This window comes from Ceratotherium simum, chromosome 16 (assembly GCF_057802395.1).
Source record: "Ceratotherium simum simum isolate JZ-2026a chromosome 16, ASM5780239v1, whole genome shotgun sequence".
Taxonomy (NCBI): Eukaryota; Metazoa; Chordata; class Mammalia; order Perissodactyla; family Rhinocerotidae; genus Ceratotherium; species Ceratotherium simum.
The window spans coordinates 47974858-47993535 of record NC_141915.1 but is presented as its reverse complement, the minus strand read 5'-3'; the positions used below and the strand labels follow the sequence as shown (position 1 = coordinate 47993535).

Below are 18678 nucleotides of genomic sequence, written 5' to 3'. Positions count from 1 at the left end.
TAGGAGTAACTATAAAGATGTAAAGAGAACTCTAAAGGGTACCTAAGCTGAGAGAGGATACACAAGGAAGAGCAAACTTGGAAGGGGCCCCTCTCCACGGCTGGGGCTCAGACTTTGTTGGAGAAGTTGTGGTCATAGGCTACTGGATGGCGAAGTTTGCTAGGTTTCCTGGACCAGAGCTGGGTCCACAGTTGCTGGGCAGCAGAAAACAGCCCTCTGGGTGTAGGTGAGGTGACACTGGTGGGCAAGTGTGTAGAGTCAGGGCGCCACTTCCGATGCAAGGCTTTGGAGTGCATAGCGGGCCACCATACATCAGGAGGGCCATGGTGAGGGCCAGGCTGCAAGGTCGCCAAGCAACTATGCACTCTGGCCATGTAGCTGAGAGAGAGCACCACTGAATGTCCCCACTGACAGACTCTGCAGCAGGAGTAAGATCCAAACCAGGAAGAGAAGCCCCTTGCTTCCTATAGGGTCCCTCCAGTACATGGCTTAATGTCATACTCGCTGTTAAGGAGAGGCACATACAGAGTCCAGTCCGTTATCTCAGAGCAGAAACTAAAGGGTGAATTTGGAGCTGAGAGGCAATGATGTGATAACTGGTATAATGAGTGATCAAAATGTTTGAATTAAATTAGGAAAAGCCAAATAATCTGTCAATAATTCCCTTCACTCCTGTTTATTTCCCCTTCTTTCAGTCCTGTAAATTTTACCACCAATAAATGTCAAACCTCTCTAACTTCTTTTGTAATGTACCCTCTAGAAGCTCACTTCCCTCTAGGGCGTTCCATTTTGTTTTGTTTTCTTAATGAGACATATCTTTCTTCTCTTGGCACACACTGAAAAGAGACGCAAAAAAGAGAGAGAGAAACAACGTCAGACCCAGTATTTCATTTCACAACTTATTTCTCCACTCAAACTTGAACTTGTTTACCCATGGTCTCTCTATTTCATTTCAAAGCAATCCACCTGTCCCTCCCAAACACTTCAGGATTGTCCCAAAACACTTGACTTCGAATGGCAGTGGAAGGACTCAGAGCTGACCCAAGAACCACTTTCCCTACCTTTAAAGAAAATGCTGTGGCCACCTCAGGTCAGATTGGGGAGTTAATCTCCTTGGACAAATCTGTAGAGTCCAATCTCCAACCATTTTAGAAGAAAATAGGTGACAGAGCAAACAGCAGACTTCGAGGATAATTACCAGCACAAATATTATTCGGAAAGCATTTGCAAAGGATTAATAGTTTCAACTTGAGAATCAAGCCAAGGAGAGTGTAGCATGTAAAGAGCCCTGCAGATGCTGTCCTGTGGGAGATCATGTCATTAATAGGCAGCAAATTTGTGTCAAGGCAATGTTCTTAGGCATCAACCACCCTGTTCTTCCAAATTATTTCATTCTCTTCTGAAGAGTCAGATTTAATTAGTGTTAACGGATGATTCCCCTGCAGGAATTAGCTCAAGAGTGAGGTGGGAATACAGTTAAGGCTTTCTCCAAGGATGAAGTGGTTCTGCAAACTTAATCTATTTACCATCCTTCAGAAGGGCCTGGAAGACCATCCCTTTAAACCAGAAAAATGGCAACAGGAAAAACTAGAGGAACTTAATCTTTCTCCCAAAATTTATATCTATATATATGGCTGTCTTACAGACTCTTTTTTTCAATTGATGGACATTCTGGGCCAATGGAAGCTGGAGTAGACTGGCAGAAGCCATCTCAGTATCTTTCCAAGCTTCTACCCCTACGTATACTCAAATGATCTAAAATAATAGCCACGTTTATCCCTCAGTCATGGGATTGTGGACAGTTTTTATTTTCCTCTTTTTGTTTATCTGTATTTTCTGCAATAGGCATGTATTATTTATGAAATTAAATATATACAAAAATTTTAATGAAGAAAAACCCCACATTTTTCTTCTCTAAATCTTGGACTACATTACTGCTTTTTGTCTCATATCTAGCCAGACCCTTTCCAGCCTCTCCACACCCCCTGCTCACATTAACTGCCAGAAATCAGCATACGTCATTTTCGAAAGAGATTTATTTCTTTTTTTTTTTTTTTTTAAAGATTTTATTTATTTATTTTCTCCCCCCAAAGCCCCAGTAGATAGTTGTATGTCATAGCTGCACGTCCTTCTAGTTGCTGTATGTGGGACTCGGCCTCAGGATGGACGGAGAAGTGGTGCCTCGGTGCGCGCCCGGGATCCGAACCCCGGGCCACCAGCATCGGAGCGCGTGCACTTAACCACCAAGCCATGAGGCCGGCCCGAGATTTATTTCTTTACTCTTGAACTTCTAAAAACAGCCCACTTTTTCATCTACCCATCACCGAGTGGTGATTGATGCTATACCTGCCTCTGATGTGACAAAACGTAAGCAGTGAATAAAAGTCTTTCATGATTCTTGCACATTCTGAGGCAGGCACATTCTGAAGGCACTAGCCAGGGGCACTGAGCCATGTGAAGATGCTCTGTGGGGTGTTATTCCGCCTCGGGCACGGTTGTGCCAACCTGCGGGCATCTTGAGGAGATCATCTGGTATCGCTAACCTTTGATGTGGTGCTCTGCTCTTTCAGATTTTTGACAATGAGGCCAAAGACCTAGAGAGAGAAGTTTGCTTTATTGATATTGCCTGCGATGAAATTCCAGAACGTTACTACAAAGAATCTGAGGTAAGCAATAGATGAGATGACATGTGGAAGAGATTCATTCATTCAACAAATATTTATTAAGTGTGTCCTAACCTGGGAGACTTTCATCTCTCTTTGTGTTGATTCAATTTGGTTTCACATCTTGCCAGATTCCTTAATACAGGTCTCAAAATTAAGTCCCTTCTCCTTGAGGCACATCATTGGCCCTGGCTGCCACTCAATTTTGATTTAGTCTACTTGTCTCCTCAACTCTGCCATCATTCTGGGCAGCAAAATACTCATAGGGCTTCAACCGTCCAACCTACTGGCCTCTCTAAAAAACAGCAGCCACCTCCGGCTTCCTGTTTTGCCTGGCTTCTGCACAACTGGTCTCCTCATCTGCATGCTCCGGGAGGGCAGGGGCTGCGTTTTAATTCTGTCTTTGGGATCTGACACAAAGAAAATGCTCCATCAGTCCTCTCTGGGTGAATATTGAAGCTTGGACAGCTCATCTCGGCATGAAACCTTTCTCTGAAAACAAGAAGCACCTTCACGTGGGCTGCTTCTTTTTTCATCTTGACTGAGAATAAATTTAAGAGAATATCTTTCTTTATAGCTTCCAGCCCACCATTGTTTGCCTCAGTGAGACCTTTTTATTTTACCGTTGGTACAAGTCACCATTTCCATCCCGTTAGTCTTTTAGTAATGGCTGCTGACAGAACTTGGGTGACCTCCTTGTAAATAACATCCCAGCCCTGCAACCATAACAGATGCAGGGCTATTTCTGTTGTTTAGCAACATGCAGCCAATCACAATATGTTTGGACTCAAGGCCCCAGATTCATCCTTGAGCCATAACACGGACCTTGAAACTCTTCTCTCAGATTCATTAAGGCCAATTTAAGACCTAATAAATAAACCCGTTAAAAATGAATTGCACTGTTAGACAAACTAGGCTGCCAAAACTGTTCTGATTTTTTGGCCTCCACATTTTGGGATTCGTTTGCATGTAAAAGTCTAACCTGATCTTAGCAAATGCTTAGCTGCTTAATTGCAGGCTTGTGCTCTGCAGCTGCTGTCCGTTCAAAGACCGGGGAGAGGCTGCTGTGAATCACTCTCAGTCTGACTCAAAGGCTGAGCTTTCAAACGTCATCATTTTACACTACGCTCCGCAGCCAACCACACTTGTGAATTTTCAGAAAAACAAATTGAAATGCTCTTTGCGTAACTGTGGACCTGCTGAAGCGAATAAACTTGGTCTCCCCTTTTCTCACTCTAGGAAGAACTTCTATGGTTTCATATCAAGTCCACCACTACTTGTGGGGCTTCTATCATGTGCAGAACACACTGGGTGAAGCTGTTGCCCCGTCGCTTCTGTGGCTTCTTGGGCCTGGAGGGCTGCTGTCCTAACTGGGCATCTTGGCCTCTTTGGAAGCTCTGGGCCTTCCAGGAAGGCAGTGTTTGCAGAAAACTCTGAACTAATTTCAGTTCCTTCTCAGAGTGCTTTGGTGTAGTCCTGCCTGGTACTCCGGGAGTTCCCTCCTGATTCGGTGAAAGTCTTGGGACAAATATGGAATATTAATGACACCAAGTCTCATTTCTAGTCAGCGGGTGGCTGACTCATCTCCCTGTGCTTTGTGTTCCCAAGAATCCCCACTGGAAAGCTTCTTCTCATTTACACAGACACTCAAGAGCTTTTTCTTCATGCTTCACAGTCATTCATTTCCCTGGGTCATAAAGTATTCTTTTCTAGATGGGATTTGACCAAGGAAATAAGAGGTGAACTGTCATTCATTCAATAAATATTTACTGTGTACTCACTGAGTGTCACATACAATATGAAGACAGGGACATGGCCATGAGCAGAAAAGACATTGAGGGTCCCATCCCTCAGGACACTTCCAATCTAGCTGGGGAGCCAAACAATAATGAAATAATTACATAGGTACCTATGGAGTTAAAAGTCACAAATGCCAGAAGGAGGTGTGCAGGGAGAGGCCATGATAGGGAAACTAAATTGAAGAGGGTGAGATTAGGAAAGAGGTTCTGGAAGAATGACAGTTATGCTGAGACCCACAGGATGAAGAGAGCTGGGGGGATAGTGCTCCAGGTGGAGGTAACAGCATGTGTAGGAGTCCCGAAGTGACACGGATGAGGACGCGAAAGGAGGCAGCGGCGGAAACAAGAGGAAGGATGGCACAAGGGAGCTTGGGAAGGAGGATGGCGCCGCGAAAGGTGCTTAGATTTTATTCAAGTGCAATAGAATGCCTCTGAAGAAATTAAAGCCAGGGCATCATATGATCTGATTTGTGCTTTTAAGAGATTGCTCTGGATGTAGAATGGACTGGAAGGGAGCAGAGTGGAAGTCAGGAAACCACTGAGGTCATTAGAGTTATCTATGTTATTGTTTTTTTAGGTTACATGGTGGCTTGAACTGGGGGGTGGGGAGCAGATGGTTTTGAGGTGTATTTTGAAGAATTGACAGGGATTGGTCCTGGATTGGATATGAAGATGAGAGAAAAGGGAGAGTTAGAATAGCCTTAAGGTTTATGGCTTGGACAACAGATAGACGGAGGTGAGAAGAGGTATGGATTTTGGAGAAAGAAGGATCAATTTTGGGATGCCAATGAGACATGTAGAACAAACAGAAATGAGTCTGGAGCTTAGGTGAGAGATCAGAGCTGGAGACAAATTTGGGAGTATTTGGCAAATAGAAGGTATTTAAAATCCTAGGGATGGATGAGAGGGAGAAAGCATAAAGTATAATGGGAAAGGGGTTCAGATCCAAGCATTAAGGGGTGGCAGCATTTGGAGATCAGGAAGAAGATGGGAAGACCCCAGGAATCTACAAAGAATTGGACAGAGAGTTAGAAGGAAAACAAGGAGAGTGCACCAAGGATTGCAGGTTTGAAGAGGAAGAGAGTGATCAGCTGGGCTGAATGCTGCTGAGAGACTGAATAAGATGAGAATGGAAAACCGTTCTGTAGAGCAGTGGTTCTCAACTGAGGGTGATCTTGCCCTACAAGGCGGCTTACAATGTCTGGAGACATTTTTGGTTGTCACAACTTGGGGGTGCTACTGGCAACTGGTGGGTGGAGGCCAGGGATGCTACTAAACATCCGATAATGTACAGGACAGCCCCCCATAACAAAGAATGATCTGGCCCCAAATGTTATTACCAAGGCTGAGAAACCTTGCCCTCGAAGAAAAGGTCACTGGCAATGAATGAAACTCTGGATTCAGCTCTCACACTCAGAGCCACCCCTCCCTGTCCTGGAGTCTTAGGATTACTTAATGAATGTGAAAGAAAGGAGCCCCAGAGGGCACGCTGTCAAGTACGGCTTCCCAGAGGATCGCTGGCCTACATTACAGGTAGACTTCTTCCTCAATAGCCCTGGCAGTTAGACCACAATGGAAAAGGTATAATTGGGAGCCTGCAATAAAATCTTGGGAAAAGTACGATCCGCAGGACCCCCTTGTGACCTAACCGCACCATCATTTGATTTCCAGAATCCAGACTGCACTATGAACCCACCAGAGGGGAGAGAAATGAGTTTCCTAGGCTGTTGTGGTTGTTGTGTCTGCCGTGAATATCATTAGCCAGGGACTGAGAATAAGGGGAACAACCAATTCAGCAGACAAACCATTTCCAAAGAAATTTCTACTCAGCAGTGTGTAAATCATTAACATCCTCCTCCCCAGCACAAGAGTTTCCCTCTCAAGTGAAAGCTGACCTTGTCATTTTCTGCTTAAAACCCCTCACTGGCTGGGAGGAAGCCCAGGCCCTTAGCATGGCCCTCTGCCTTCTCCACTCCCCAGTCCTCCCCACCTCTGTGCCACTCAGTTGGGGAGCGAAGAGTCAGTCCTCCTTGTGGTTCAGCTCAAACATGGCTTCTCGTCTGGGCTTTCCTGGGTACCCTGCTCCCCCACCCACTGTCTGGAGGCCAGTGGGTTTCTAGTCTGTGGCTTCTTTTTTTTTTTAATTTTATTTATTTATTTTTTCCCCCAAAGCCCCAGTAGATAGTTGTATGTCATAGCTGCACGTCCTTCTAGTTGCTGTATGTGGGACGCGGCCTCAGCATGGCCGGAGAAGCAGTGCATCGGTGCGCGCCCGGGATCCGAACCCGGGCCGCCAGCAGCATAGCACGCGCACTTAACCGCTAAGCCATGGGGCCGGCCCTAGTCTGTGGCTTCTAAATCATGCTGGCTCATGCTAGCTCAGTTATATCATGAGCTCCAGGAAGACCAGAGCTGTTCTGTTTATCACCATCCCTCGGCAGCTCATAGAGCACCAGCACATAGCAGATGCTCACCGAACGGTTGTTGAATGAATGAGTGAGAGTCAGGAGCTTTGTTTTTTCCTTCCAGCAGCGACAATTTCAGAGTGAGTGCTATCAAAGAAATTGAATTTGTTGCCATTAACCCAACAGTTGTGAATCAGAGTTCCTTTTTTTTTTTTTAATCTGAGGCATACAGCTTTACAGGCTTTTTCTTCCAATCCATCTTTGTAAGTTGACTATGTCAGCATCATAAATAAGAACACATTTTCTGGGGAGAAAGCTGAAGAGCTGGTGGGCTGATTCTGTTCTGAGGTTTTTGATGCTTATGAATTCAGACCAGGGTTATCTGGGTCACCCCTCTCTATCCCGCTCCTGTCACACATACCGCCATCCAGGCCAAAGAAGGGGCCTGAAGCACTTTCTTTTCTTTTTTCATTTCTCCCTGGAAACCTCCAAGCCACACAGTCAAGAGTGCCTCTCTCATTAAGGTGAGCGGAGCTGGGAATTTTCCGCTGGGTGCCGTCTGCCTGGCGGCCCTTGTGCACCACCAGCCAGGGATTCAGAAGGATGGTCTGGAGACTCAGGATCAGTTGATAGCCTGGCCCAGCGCTCTCTTTATTCTCATTTTGCAGTGCTGCTGTTTCCTATCCACATCAAGGGTGTGAGCTTCAGCTCCCAAGAGCCTCTTAGTGTCAAGTTTTGTTCTCATATCTATTGCAGGACTCAGCAGGGCAGCGCTGTATTGTAAAAAAAAATTCAGCGTGATTTCTCAGGCAAAGAGTGCACCTCCATTAGCCTCAACAAAGCCCCACCAAGGCCCTGTTCCCCATCAGAGTCATAAAGCTCTTTGCACCATGTCACATTAGCACCACCAAAGCAGCAAAAAGGAGGTGAAGCCAACATCTGAGCAGGTTGTGCTCGTTATGTGGTTGATACGTGGGTTCTTGGCTCTGCCAAGATTTCCATCCCAACCCTTTGATGCTCTGCCAAGATTTCAAGGTGAAGATCCCAGCCCGGGAATGAGGAACTAATTCCGTACTTATCATAAGTGGGTAGCATGCCTGCAGAGGGCACGGGCAGTGAGCCCATACCTGCTAAGCCGAGTTGGCACTTCGGTGGTGCAAGCACACATCTCAACATCCAGCCTCCAGGACTTGTCCAGCCTGGACAATCTGTGAAAGTCAGGCTTAGGGAGCGCTAACAGAGGCCTTCAGATTTGGCTAATGTAAAGTCTAGCACTCTTCCTCTTTGTTTCTCTGCGGTAATTCATAAGGTTTGGCTTCCATTACAAGATGAGGGTGACCAGAGAAAATGGCATCTCTATTGGCCTCCTAGCTGCTGCCATCTGCAGCTCTCCCCCAGAGACACAAATGTGGAGGGCATATGTAGCTTCTAAATTTTCAGATGTGCCTTGAGTAGAAATGGGGAAAAAGAACAAAGAAATTTAATTTCCTAGTAGAGGAAATTTAGAAGTAGAGGATTTTTTTGTGCTTTTTTTTTTTTTAAATCATCATTGATTTATATAAACAAAAAGCAAAGGAATCTCTAGACCAGTGGTTCTCAATTGGGGGCAGTTTTGGGTTTTGGGGTTTTTGTTTTTTGTTTTGTTTTGTTTTGTTTGCTTAGGAAGATTAGCCCTGAGCTAACATCTATGCCAATCTTCCTCTGTTTTGTATGTGGGTCACCACCACAGCATGGCTGACAAGTGGTGTAGGTCCATGCCTGGGATACAAACTTGTGAACCCAGGCCACTGAAGCAGAGTGCACCCAACTTAACCACTATGCCATGAGACGGGCCCCCCAACTGGGGGCAGTTTTGCCCCCCAGGGGACATCTTGCAATGTCTGGAGATATTTTTGATTGGTACCACTGGGTAGTAGGGGGTATTTGGCATCTAGTGGGTTGAGGCTAGGGACACCGCTAAACAGCCTATAATGCACAGGACAGCAACAGAGAATGATCCCACCCAGAATATCAATAGTAGTGAAGTCGAGAAACCCTGCTATAGACCAATCCAAGAAAAGGAAATTTAGTAAAACCTGTTAGTAGGAAAACTCATTAACGAATTTCTTTAGTTCACATTTATTAAGTGCCTACTGTGTGCCAGGCTCTGTGCTAGGCATGGAGGCTACAAAGGCCACGATTGTGTCTAGTCTCTACTACCCTTTAAACTTGATCTTCTTTTTACAGATAAAGGAAATTCCTGTTTCCCTTCATTTTGGAGGATGTAAAAGAAGTCCCCATCTGACCAGTGATAAATAGAGTGTAATAATTTTAATGGAGAAATTGGGAAAATTTACAATTTTCGTTTTGAATTCAGGTAGCAATGAAGGAGAAAGTATAACATGAGGTTATCCAAGAAGCATGATGGGGGCCAGCCCCATGGCTTAGCGGTTAAGCACTCGCGCTCCACTACTGGTGGCCCGGGTTCGTTCCTGGGCACGCCCCAACGCACCGCTTCTCCGGCCATGCTGAGGCCGTGTCCCACATACAGCAACTAGAAGGATGTGCAGCTATGACATACAACTATCTACTGGGGCTTTGGGGGAAAAAAATAAATAAATAAAATTATTAAAAAAAGAAAAAAAAGAAGCATGATGGATCCCTGAAGTGGTGTAACTGAACGTAGGACACTGCAGGGGGAGGTGTTAGGCAGAACTGATTTAGAGCCTTCCTCTTGTGTTGTTTGACTATAGTAACTTTTTTAAACTCAGTCTCCAAGCCTCTGGATTATAGAGTCTTCCTGGACCAAGAAATCCTCAGCAACCAGTTCATTGGTCACACCAATCTAAGCATCTGTTGAATTCTCTCTTAAGGGAGAGAGGACAGAACAAAGAGAGAAACATCTAACGTTTCCAATAACTGTCAAGGGTAAGAGATTAAGTGCTGTTTGCTAAGTACAACGGGCCCGAGAAAGGGAACAGAGAGACGAAATGAGTAAATATTGTCGTGCTTAGCCGTACCCTTCAGTACAAAGGGCTCCATCCACACCACTCGGCTCCCTCAAATTAAAGATATTTTCATTTTGGTCTACATCTTGGTGGTGGAGGGTGGTAAAAATTTTCAATTATCTCCAAATGGCCAGATTTAACACAGCTGCCTCCTGCTGGGGTATGCTGTTGAGTTCAGTTTGTTGTTATGTTTTATTATCATTTTTTCCCTTTTCCCTTGGTCCATCTGTTTCTTTCTGAGAGTCACGCAGCTGTTCTGTGATGGGTTCCAACTTACTGGGGCCGGGGCCTCTTGGATAATAAGGGGACTGACGGCGTCACTGGCGTGGGGAGAAGGGGAGCCATGTCCACTGCCAAAGTGTCCCGGGTGATGGCCCCTAAAACTGGGTGGGAAGCCTGCAAAGGAGCTCATCAGGGGAAGGGTCCCCAGCAGGGAACCCTGAGCCCACCCTCTTCAAGGGTCTCCATGAGGCCAGTGCTGTTAGAGAGAGAAGTACTTGGTGGTGCCTCTGGAAGTGGCGGGAGCAGCAGATGATAAAGAAAACCGTGAGGAGGAGAAGATTTTCAGTGCAGATTCTCTCACCTGCCTCCTCGGGAGCCTGGGCAACGCCACAGACGCCATTTCCCAAGGGGCTTGTCCTCTGGTGGCCCCAGGAGGAGAACAGCATGGTGGCTGCAAGGTCATTACAGATGCCCTCCCGACTGTGCAGGGGGAGTCTGGGAAACCGGCTTTCTTTTTCTTTCTCCCTGTCCCCTGCCCCCTTTACAAGTCGGACAACATCCCCTGCATCTATCCGGGTTGACGGCACTGGAAAGGCAACGAGCCTCTGGCCCAGCGGGAGGCTTAGGTGATATTTGAGTGGCTTCCTCTGTGTGGGAGTGGGGATCCAGTCAGCCTGGCCAGGAAAGCTTTATCCCAGGAAGGCTGGAGAGAAACTGCCATTCCTCTAATCTTCGAGAACATATCCTTTGTGAAGATGCAGTGCAAGACATTGAGTGGGGACGAAGTCTGTGGGGAACAATGCAAAGTAGAACACCCTCACCTTGAAGAAGCCCATGATCTGGTTGGGAGGATAAGATCTAACCACATAAAAGGCTAAATGTCAGTGCAGCCTGAGGCAGCAGGAAAAATGCCTTCACGGCAGCCCACATGCAATTTACTCCCCTAAAACACCAATGCTCCATGTCACCACGTGCAGCTCTATAAACAGAAGTGGTCAGGGCAGGCTTTATAGGAGTGGTGGAATCTGAGCTGGGCCTTTAGAAAATGTTTGTCTTTATTATTTATCTGTTCACAAATGCGTGATCCTTGTAAAAAAATTCCAACTTAATATAAATATGTAACATTGAAAAAACAAATCTCCTATGATCCCTCATCATAGAGACAGCTGTTGTTAAAGTTGGTGTTTGTGGTGTTTATACTTAAACAGAATGCATAAATAACATTATTTTATAAAAATAAGCTCACACTAGGCATACCACTTTGTAACATGCATTTTCTCACTAACGATATAAGCTTGCCATATTTCCGTGGCAGCACACATCTCTCTAGCAGGTTTTGTAATGCCCATATAATGTGCCGTTGTACGTTTAGGCCATATTTATGCCATTTTCCTTTTGGTGGACATTTAGGGTGTTTCCGTTCTTTTACTATTACAGTGCTGTAGGAAACATCCTCATGTGATTTTTTTTTGGGGGGGGGTGGTGTTCTGTTTCTGTAGAATAAATTCTAAAAGTGAAATGGTTGAGTCAATGGGTAGGTGGTTTTGTTATCAATCGAACTCTGTCCCCAACCGGGGAGAAACCAGAGGAAGGATCTCTTGCCCTTCCTCTTGGGGTTCTTCCTCTGTTCAGTGTCGCAACTTTGAAACAAGACCAAAGCTGAACGTCCAATAGCACAAGCTTTATTCAATGGCCAAAGAAGGGAGAAGTGGGAACTAAGTTCACAAATCAACTTCTCAGCTCTTGGGGCAATTAAGCAGCTGTTATAAGGGGTCAAGGTAATGGAGGGGAGGAATATTCATAGTTATTCAGGGAACTGGGCCGGTTTTTCAGGGGAACAGGGTGCCACCTCTTCTCTTTCCTTATTTGGTTATGTTCTGCAGTTGCCATGGCCGTTGTAAACTGTCATGGTGCTGGGGGTGTGTTATGTAGCATGGTAATGTATTGCAGTGAGCGTATAATGAGCTGCGGGGTCTGTTTCAGGTCAAGTCAGAGTGCCACGTTGCTTTCAACCAGTTTTGACTGGTTTGGACTATATGTCTCAGCCATCTCCTGCTTCCTCTCTTTGTGGTTTCCTTGTTCTGAGCAGGGTTGTAGTTAATGTCTTATGGGGTCAGGGGCTGGGGTAACAGTTTTAAATCTTGTTAGATATAGCCAAATTGCCCCACTCCAAAGCTATATTAACTTACTCTCTGATCCACACTTGTATGGAAGCAAACCGAATTTTGAAGATGAGTGAGATTGAAAAGACAGTGTAGTAAGTGGGGGCAAAGGCAATGACAAAGTAACTGTCTGAGGCAGAAGAGAAGAGCCTTGAATGCCAAGCCAAGGAATTTGGATTTTGTTCTACAAGTAGCAGAGGGCTTTCAAAGCAGGGTCACCAGCCATCGTGCAAGGCGTCTCCATTTGTGATCTCACCAGAGAGGCTAACTCTCTCAGGGGATGAGAGAGTTGGCATCTATCCTGGATGCCAAGAGGTTTAGGACCCTCCAACCCATCAACGTACTTCTCTCCCTCTTCCACTACCCCCTTTCATGAACAAATCACCTTCGGCCATCTTGGCAACAGTAATATTTTGTTAATAAAAAGACATCTTTGGAAATAAAAGGGCATTAAACAGTAATCCAGCCCTCAGCAACCCTGGCTACATCATTTTTAGACCAATAACGGGCGACTCACTTCCCAAGGAACAAATAGGTCTTCTCTTTTGGATCTCATTTCTTCCAAATAAAAAGAAAGCTGGGTCACCAATTCTTGCTGAAGTACTATGCCCACTGCTGATTTTTAAAACCACTGCTGTTCTTTTGGCCTAATAATGTGAAGCTACCACAATGTTTTAAGCAAAGCCAGTTTTTACTGGGCGTACTAGGAAAATAGTAGTGCCCAACTCCATCCTAAAGAAAAGCTTTTTGTTTTTCAATTTTTCAAGGGAAAAAAAAAAACAATTTAAACTGCTGCAGTAATTTGCATGAATGAGGTTCCCCAGAGCTTGGTGCCCAGAGTAGCCATGGCAAATCTTACCAATCGGATTTGGTAGTGAAATGCCGAATGAAGTAGGTCAAACAAAATCAAGGCAAATGAGTTCCTAAGTACAGTACGGTACCAGATCAAAACCAGTACCAGAGATTCTAAGTCTCTGCCAGGAGTGGAGTTGGTGATTGTGGCTTTGGATCATTGACTCAATAGAAAGAGCCTTTGGGAAAATGGCTCTATGTCCCGAGAATTCATCCAAGCAAAACATCCATGGAAGGGAGAGACAATTGGGCTTCTTGTAGAGGGATCTGTGTAAAAGGTAACCTCTAGAACTAGTGGATAGGGATTCCTAGCCCATGTTCTCCAAGCGTAGATGACTCAGCCCTAAGGTAATAAGGGGCCCTGGCTTAGGGGGGCCTCCAGGTGATCACAGCCATTGGACTTCATCATCACCAATTACCATATCTTGAATCTCTTCCTCCTTTCAAATGAATGGATGGATGGAGAGATGAGATGAGATGTGATGAGATGATGTGAAAGGCAGAGCAAGGCATTAAGATGGCTAGCACAGTCCCTGGCACATAGTAAGCATTTAATAAATGTCCCCTTCTCCCTGCTTGACTCTGGCATTGAGATCTGCAGATTTGTTGCTGGGATGCTTGCTCAGTAGAAACCATGTGTCTTTGGAAAGTGGCTGCCATGGGTTCTACTATGGGAGTTTATTTGTTTGCATATTGCTTTTTGCTTGTTGGCATGAATGGAAAAGAGAAGCTGATGGTTGGATCCAGTCACTCCAGTTCTCAAGATCACAGAATCCTCTGCAGGTGTAGCAAGATCCTTCAGAAAATAGAGCCATTTGTACTGCTGAGATTTTTTTTTTTAATTTTGTAATTACTTCTGTTATTTTTTAACTTGAATTCAGAATGGCATGTGTCTCTGATACTTCATCTCTAAGAAACCTTAGAAGTTACATTTACTATCTGTTGTGCCAACTTTAGGCGGTCTGTAGCACTGGAGTCCCAGGATGGTACCCAAGGCAGTTTTGGCATGCTATCAACAGTCCACCAGGAGCCTTCTTACCAGGTGTATTTTAGAAGAATAATAGTTAAGACTTTAAAAGAAGGAAGCAGGAGACGACAAGGTGAAGTGAACAGACACAACCAAGCTGTTTAATTCTGTCTCGTGGAGAACCTCCCTCTGTACTTTCAAGAAAACAGGCATTAAATCCATATCTTGCTTAGGACTTGGGCCAGCTACATCAGCCCCTGCTATTTTTAGTGTTATTAAATTAAAACCCCAGAACTTCTTGGCCCTTAGAGCAGAGTTCCCAAATCAGATTAGAATCACCTTGGGACCTTTAAAAAGTACAGATACCTGGGCCCCACTCTAGACCTACCAAACCAGACCCAGTCAGATGGGACCCAGGGATCTGCATGTAAATGTACCAGGTTTGGGGAAGTAGCCTCAGAGCAGAGCTTCCCAAACTATTTCATGCCAGGACCCATGTAGAAAATGATCAGCTTTGACTGGCATATCGGAGAGCTTCTGGTCAGAGATGACCAACCCCCAGGGTCAGGAGGCCCAGTCTGCTTACCCAAGAGATGAGGAGAGCAGTATCTTGTCACATCTATCATCCATTCAAGGTAGGGAAGCTCTGCCTAAGAGAGCGCCATTTACTGTGCTCACATTTTTAAACCATTTGATTGTTACCTAATTTTGTGGAGGGAAAAGGAAATAGCAACATAAGCCTGGAAAACTGCCCATGCCCCTACTGAGGGAGGGGTCAATACCTTTGAATTTCATTCCATCTGTTCGGAATCTGACACCATCTGTGGAGTCACGTCCAGCACCTTCCTTGCCAGCCAATGGTGTTAATTATAATATACATTTGTGCAATTTTCTCCTTAGTTGCTTCCAAGTTGGAGGCTGGCTTTGGACCAACCCTCATCTAAGTTTATTTCCTCCAATCAAAGACTAATCGGTGTCCACCAGGTCCCCTGGCTAGACCTTGCCCAAGCCCTTTCCCAGCTAGCTCTCTAAGAATCTATGGTTATGACTCTGTGATGATGGAAGTGGTATTTTTTCCCTTGAGAAATAGGACCTGACCCAGTGATTCTCTCCCACTTCTTCTGTTTATTCAGATTCCAGGTACAACTGTTCAGCTTCTGCTCCAAAAATATCCAGGAAAGAATAGGTGCTATTAAGTTGCCTGTCTTCACCTTTTATTGTTAAGGGGCCCAAAGAAAGACAATTACTAGCTCATTAACTTGAGCCTTAGAAGTTTCAACAGATTTCGCATAGAATTGCTAAACTTGCTTTAGAGGGACAGGAACGAACTTTTGAGAAAAAGGAAAGTTATTGCGTAGTTGTTTCATTCAGTTATATCTTTTAATCCTAACAACCCAATAGAATAGATATGGCCTCCATTTTATAGATAAGGAAACTGAGGCTCAGAGAGTCTAAGTAAGTTTCAGGAAGCCTCAGTTCAAACCCCAAAGTGTCCGGCCCCAAAGATTGTGCTTCTCCTCCCCCAGCAAGCTGGCTCCCTCAGGTAAAGCAGCAGGGACAAACAATCGTCGTCTATCTCTGAAAAACACTCGAGGAAATTTGTTTCTTTCTTAAATGTATCTCGCTAACCCCAAGGCTCACTGACAATATGATTGGAGGATCTTGGGGAAAGACAGGGTGAGTAGGAGGAAGGGCCCTTCCAGTCCCTCGGTTACCCTCCTTAGGTTTAATGATCTGATAGAACTCCACTCCCCATCTTTTGGGGAAATTTTTTTTTTTTTTTTTTTTTTTTTAAAGATTTTATTTATTTTATTTTTTCCCCCCAAAGCCCCAGTAGATAGTTGTATGTCATAGCTGCACATCCTTCTAGTTGCTGTATGTGGGACTCGGCCTCAGGATGGACGGAGAAGTGGTGCCTCGATGCGCACCCGGGATCCGAACCCGGGCCACCAGCATTGCAGCGCGCGCACTTAACCACCAAGCCACAGGGCCGGCCCTGGGGAAATTTTCCTCTTTATGAATAGTCCAGAAAATAGTGGATTGGCCAAAACAAAACCAGTCTGGAAAAACAAAACTGGCCATCCTGTAATTGAGTAATGCAGGAACCTATTAAAGGGGGGAAAAAGTCTACAAAGACTACATCCACAGACCCCAGTTTGGGGTTCTCATTTTATCATCCCCACAATAGTCTTGGAATTAAATAACTTGCCCAGGTTCACACAGGTAGTAGTTGCTGGAGCAGAAATTCAAACCCAGGGGTCTCTCATTCCACAGCCTTTTTAGTACCCCACGCCCTAGCTCTGTTCAGAGAACCTAGGATCCCACAGAGGTGCTCCTGGGCCCCAGTAAACAATGAAATAGATTGTATCAAACAATGAAGGTTGAAATAGCCCAAGGAATCCACTCATCACTTTTACCTTCTTTATATATTGAGATTCCAAGTAATAATATATTTGGAAAAACAAAATGATTCTAAAGCTAATATTAGTCTGAAATCTATTCCAGCCTTAAAAATGGAAATCCTTTATTGACTTCAAATTACAGATTGATTGGCTTATTGAACATCTCTATCCCAGTTTCTGTTCAACAATTTGGTAGTCCAGGTTTCCCAAAATAATACAGTACATGAAGAGCAAGCTAGATTTAGGGACAGTTAATCCAGTGCTGATCACTGTTGCCATGTTGCAACTCATCAAGAATATTTGCTAGTCTATTATCAGCTTTTCATGTAATAAACTCAAGCTATCCACGGGCCAAATTGTATATCCTCAGTATGGATTGAGGCTGTTAATGCATCAAAGCTTGTGTTCAAATAGCACTGCTAAAATCAGAGTGAGCAGGGACAATCCACAACACACAGACCAAGTTCAAAGGCTGCAAACCCAGCCGGGTCTTAACAGCCCTCCTTTATGGGAAGAGCTTGGCTCACTGGCTATCAGGAGAGCTGGTGCCTGGCCTCTCACTGTCACACAAAGTAAGGCAGGGTCCTCTTCAGTGTGCCCTTGAATGATCTTACTGGTTTTGATTAGAGGTGATCTTAAAAATATAAGTCATATCTGTTAGTGCCGGAAGGAACAGGTTAGCGTTATATAATAGGATGTTAGGGAGACATCTCTTGTTGCTCTGGAATTGGGAACCAGGCCCAAAGCTGGGGACAAAGGAGTTATGACTCCACATTCCACATGCAGCTGCTAATCACTGAGGCCAGGTACTCCCCAGGGCTTACCCAGATGGCCCAGTTGGCTCTGTCACCATGGCTCCCATCATCCATCTCTCCCCCCTTCCTAGGCTATATTTGGAAACGGGGGAGGGGAGTTCTCAGAGTCATTGGGGGTACACTTCTTGTCTATGTGAAGGGAGTATTCCAAGAGAATTAATTACAGAAATTGGAGCATCTGCACAAAAGCTGACTATTTGCTGAGCTGGGAACCTGCAGGCCCACTCTCAGCCCTGCCATCCTGAGACTGGGGCGAGACTGAAAAGTGGCCCCAGAGGTTTGTAGGGGAACATAGAGATTGATGCCTGCTGTCCATCTGGAGATTTCTGAAGGAGGAAGCTTATGGAAGGAGCCCACGGCAAGGACTGAGATGGAACTGTGGGAGAGTGAGTCTTGGAATAGAATGGGGGCATTCCCTTGGACATGATACAAAATGAAGATAATAGTGTACAGTCATGCATCGCTGAATGACAGGGATATGTTCTGAGAAATGCGTTGTTAGGCGATGTCATCATTGTGTGAACATCGTAGAGTGTACTTACACAAATCTAGACGGTATAGCCTACTACACACCAAGGCTATATGGTACTCATCTTATGGGAGCACTGTTGTGTGTGCGGTCGGTTGTTGACAGAAACTTTGTTAATGCGGCATGACCGTACTACTTAAGAGGTTTGTGGTGAGGAAAATTCTGGGATGTTTGCTCTGAGCCTATGAGTTCTCCAATTCTCTGACACCAACTGGATGTCCAACAATTCAGTTCAGTTCTGACACTGCCTGGAGTTAGCATCAGATCCCACAAGTTAAAGGGCTCAGTCCCACAAGACCATTCCCCCTTTAGATGCCAGTCACAAGTCCAGGGTCACTCATACTTCTAACCAAATGGCTACAAGTTGAGGTTTCCCACAACCTCCTCTTCAGGCTGGAGAATTTGCTAGGAAGGCTCACTCAGGAAAACACTCTACTTATTTTACTAGTTTATTATAAAGAGTACAACTCAGGAACAGCCAAATGGAAAAGATGCATGGGGCATAGTATGGGGGAGAGAGGTGCAGAACTTCCATGCCCTCTCCGGGTGTGCCACCCTCCCAACACATTGATGTGTTTACCAACTGGGAAGCTCTCCAAATCTGTTGTCTAGAGTTTCTATAATTCATTCTCCAGCCTTCCCCTCTTCCCTCCCCAGAGGTCATGGGTGGGGCTGAAAGTTTCCACCCTCTAAGCACTTGATCTTTCTGGTAACCAGCCCCATTCTGAGGCTATTGAGGGGCCCCGCCTGTCACCTCAAATATATTTATTATACCACAAAGGTCAAATTGAGAGAGTATATCTAAAGTGCTTCACACAGGCTCTGGTACACAGCAAGCACTTAATAAACATTAGCTAGTATGGTTATTTTTTCCT

At 45.1% G+C, this 18678-nt stretch overlaps 1 protein-coding gene across 1 annotated transcript in view; it reads left to right on the top strand.

Moving 5' to 3' along the window:
• The window catches only part of PITPNC1 (phosphatidylinositol transfer protein cytoplasmic 1), a 243697-nt gene that overhangs the window by 195721 nt on the left and 29298 nt on the right, over positions 1–18678 (top strand). The window contains exon 6 of the mRNA XM_004432670.3: positions 2571–2666. Coding sequence (XP_004432727.1) covers positions 2571–2666 — 96 coding nt within the window. The remainder of the gene's footprint in view (positions 1–2570; positions 2667–18678) is intronic.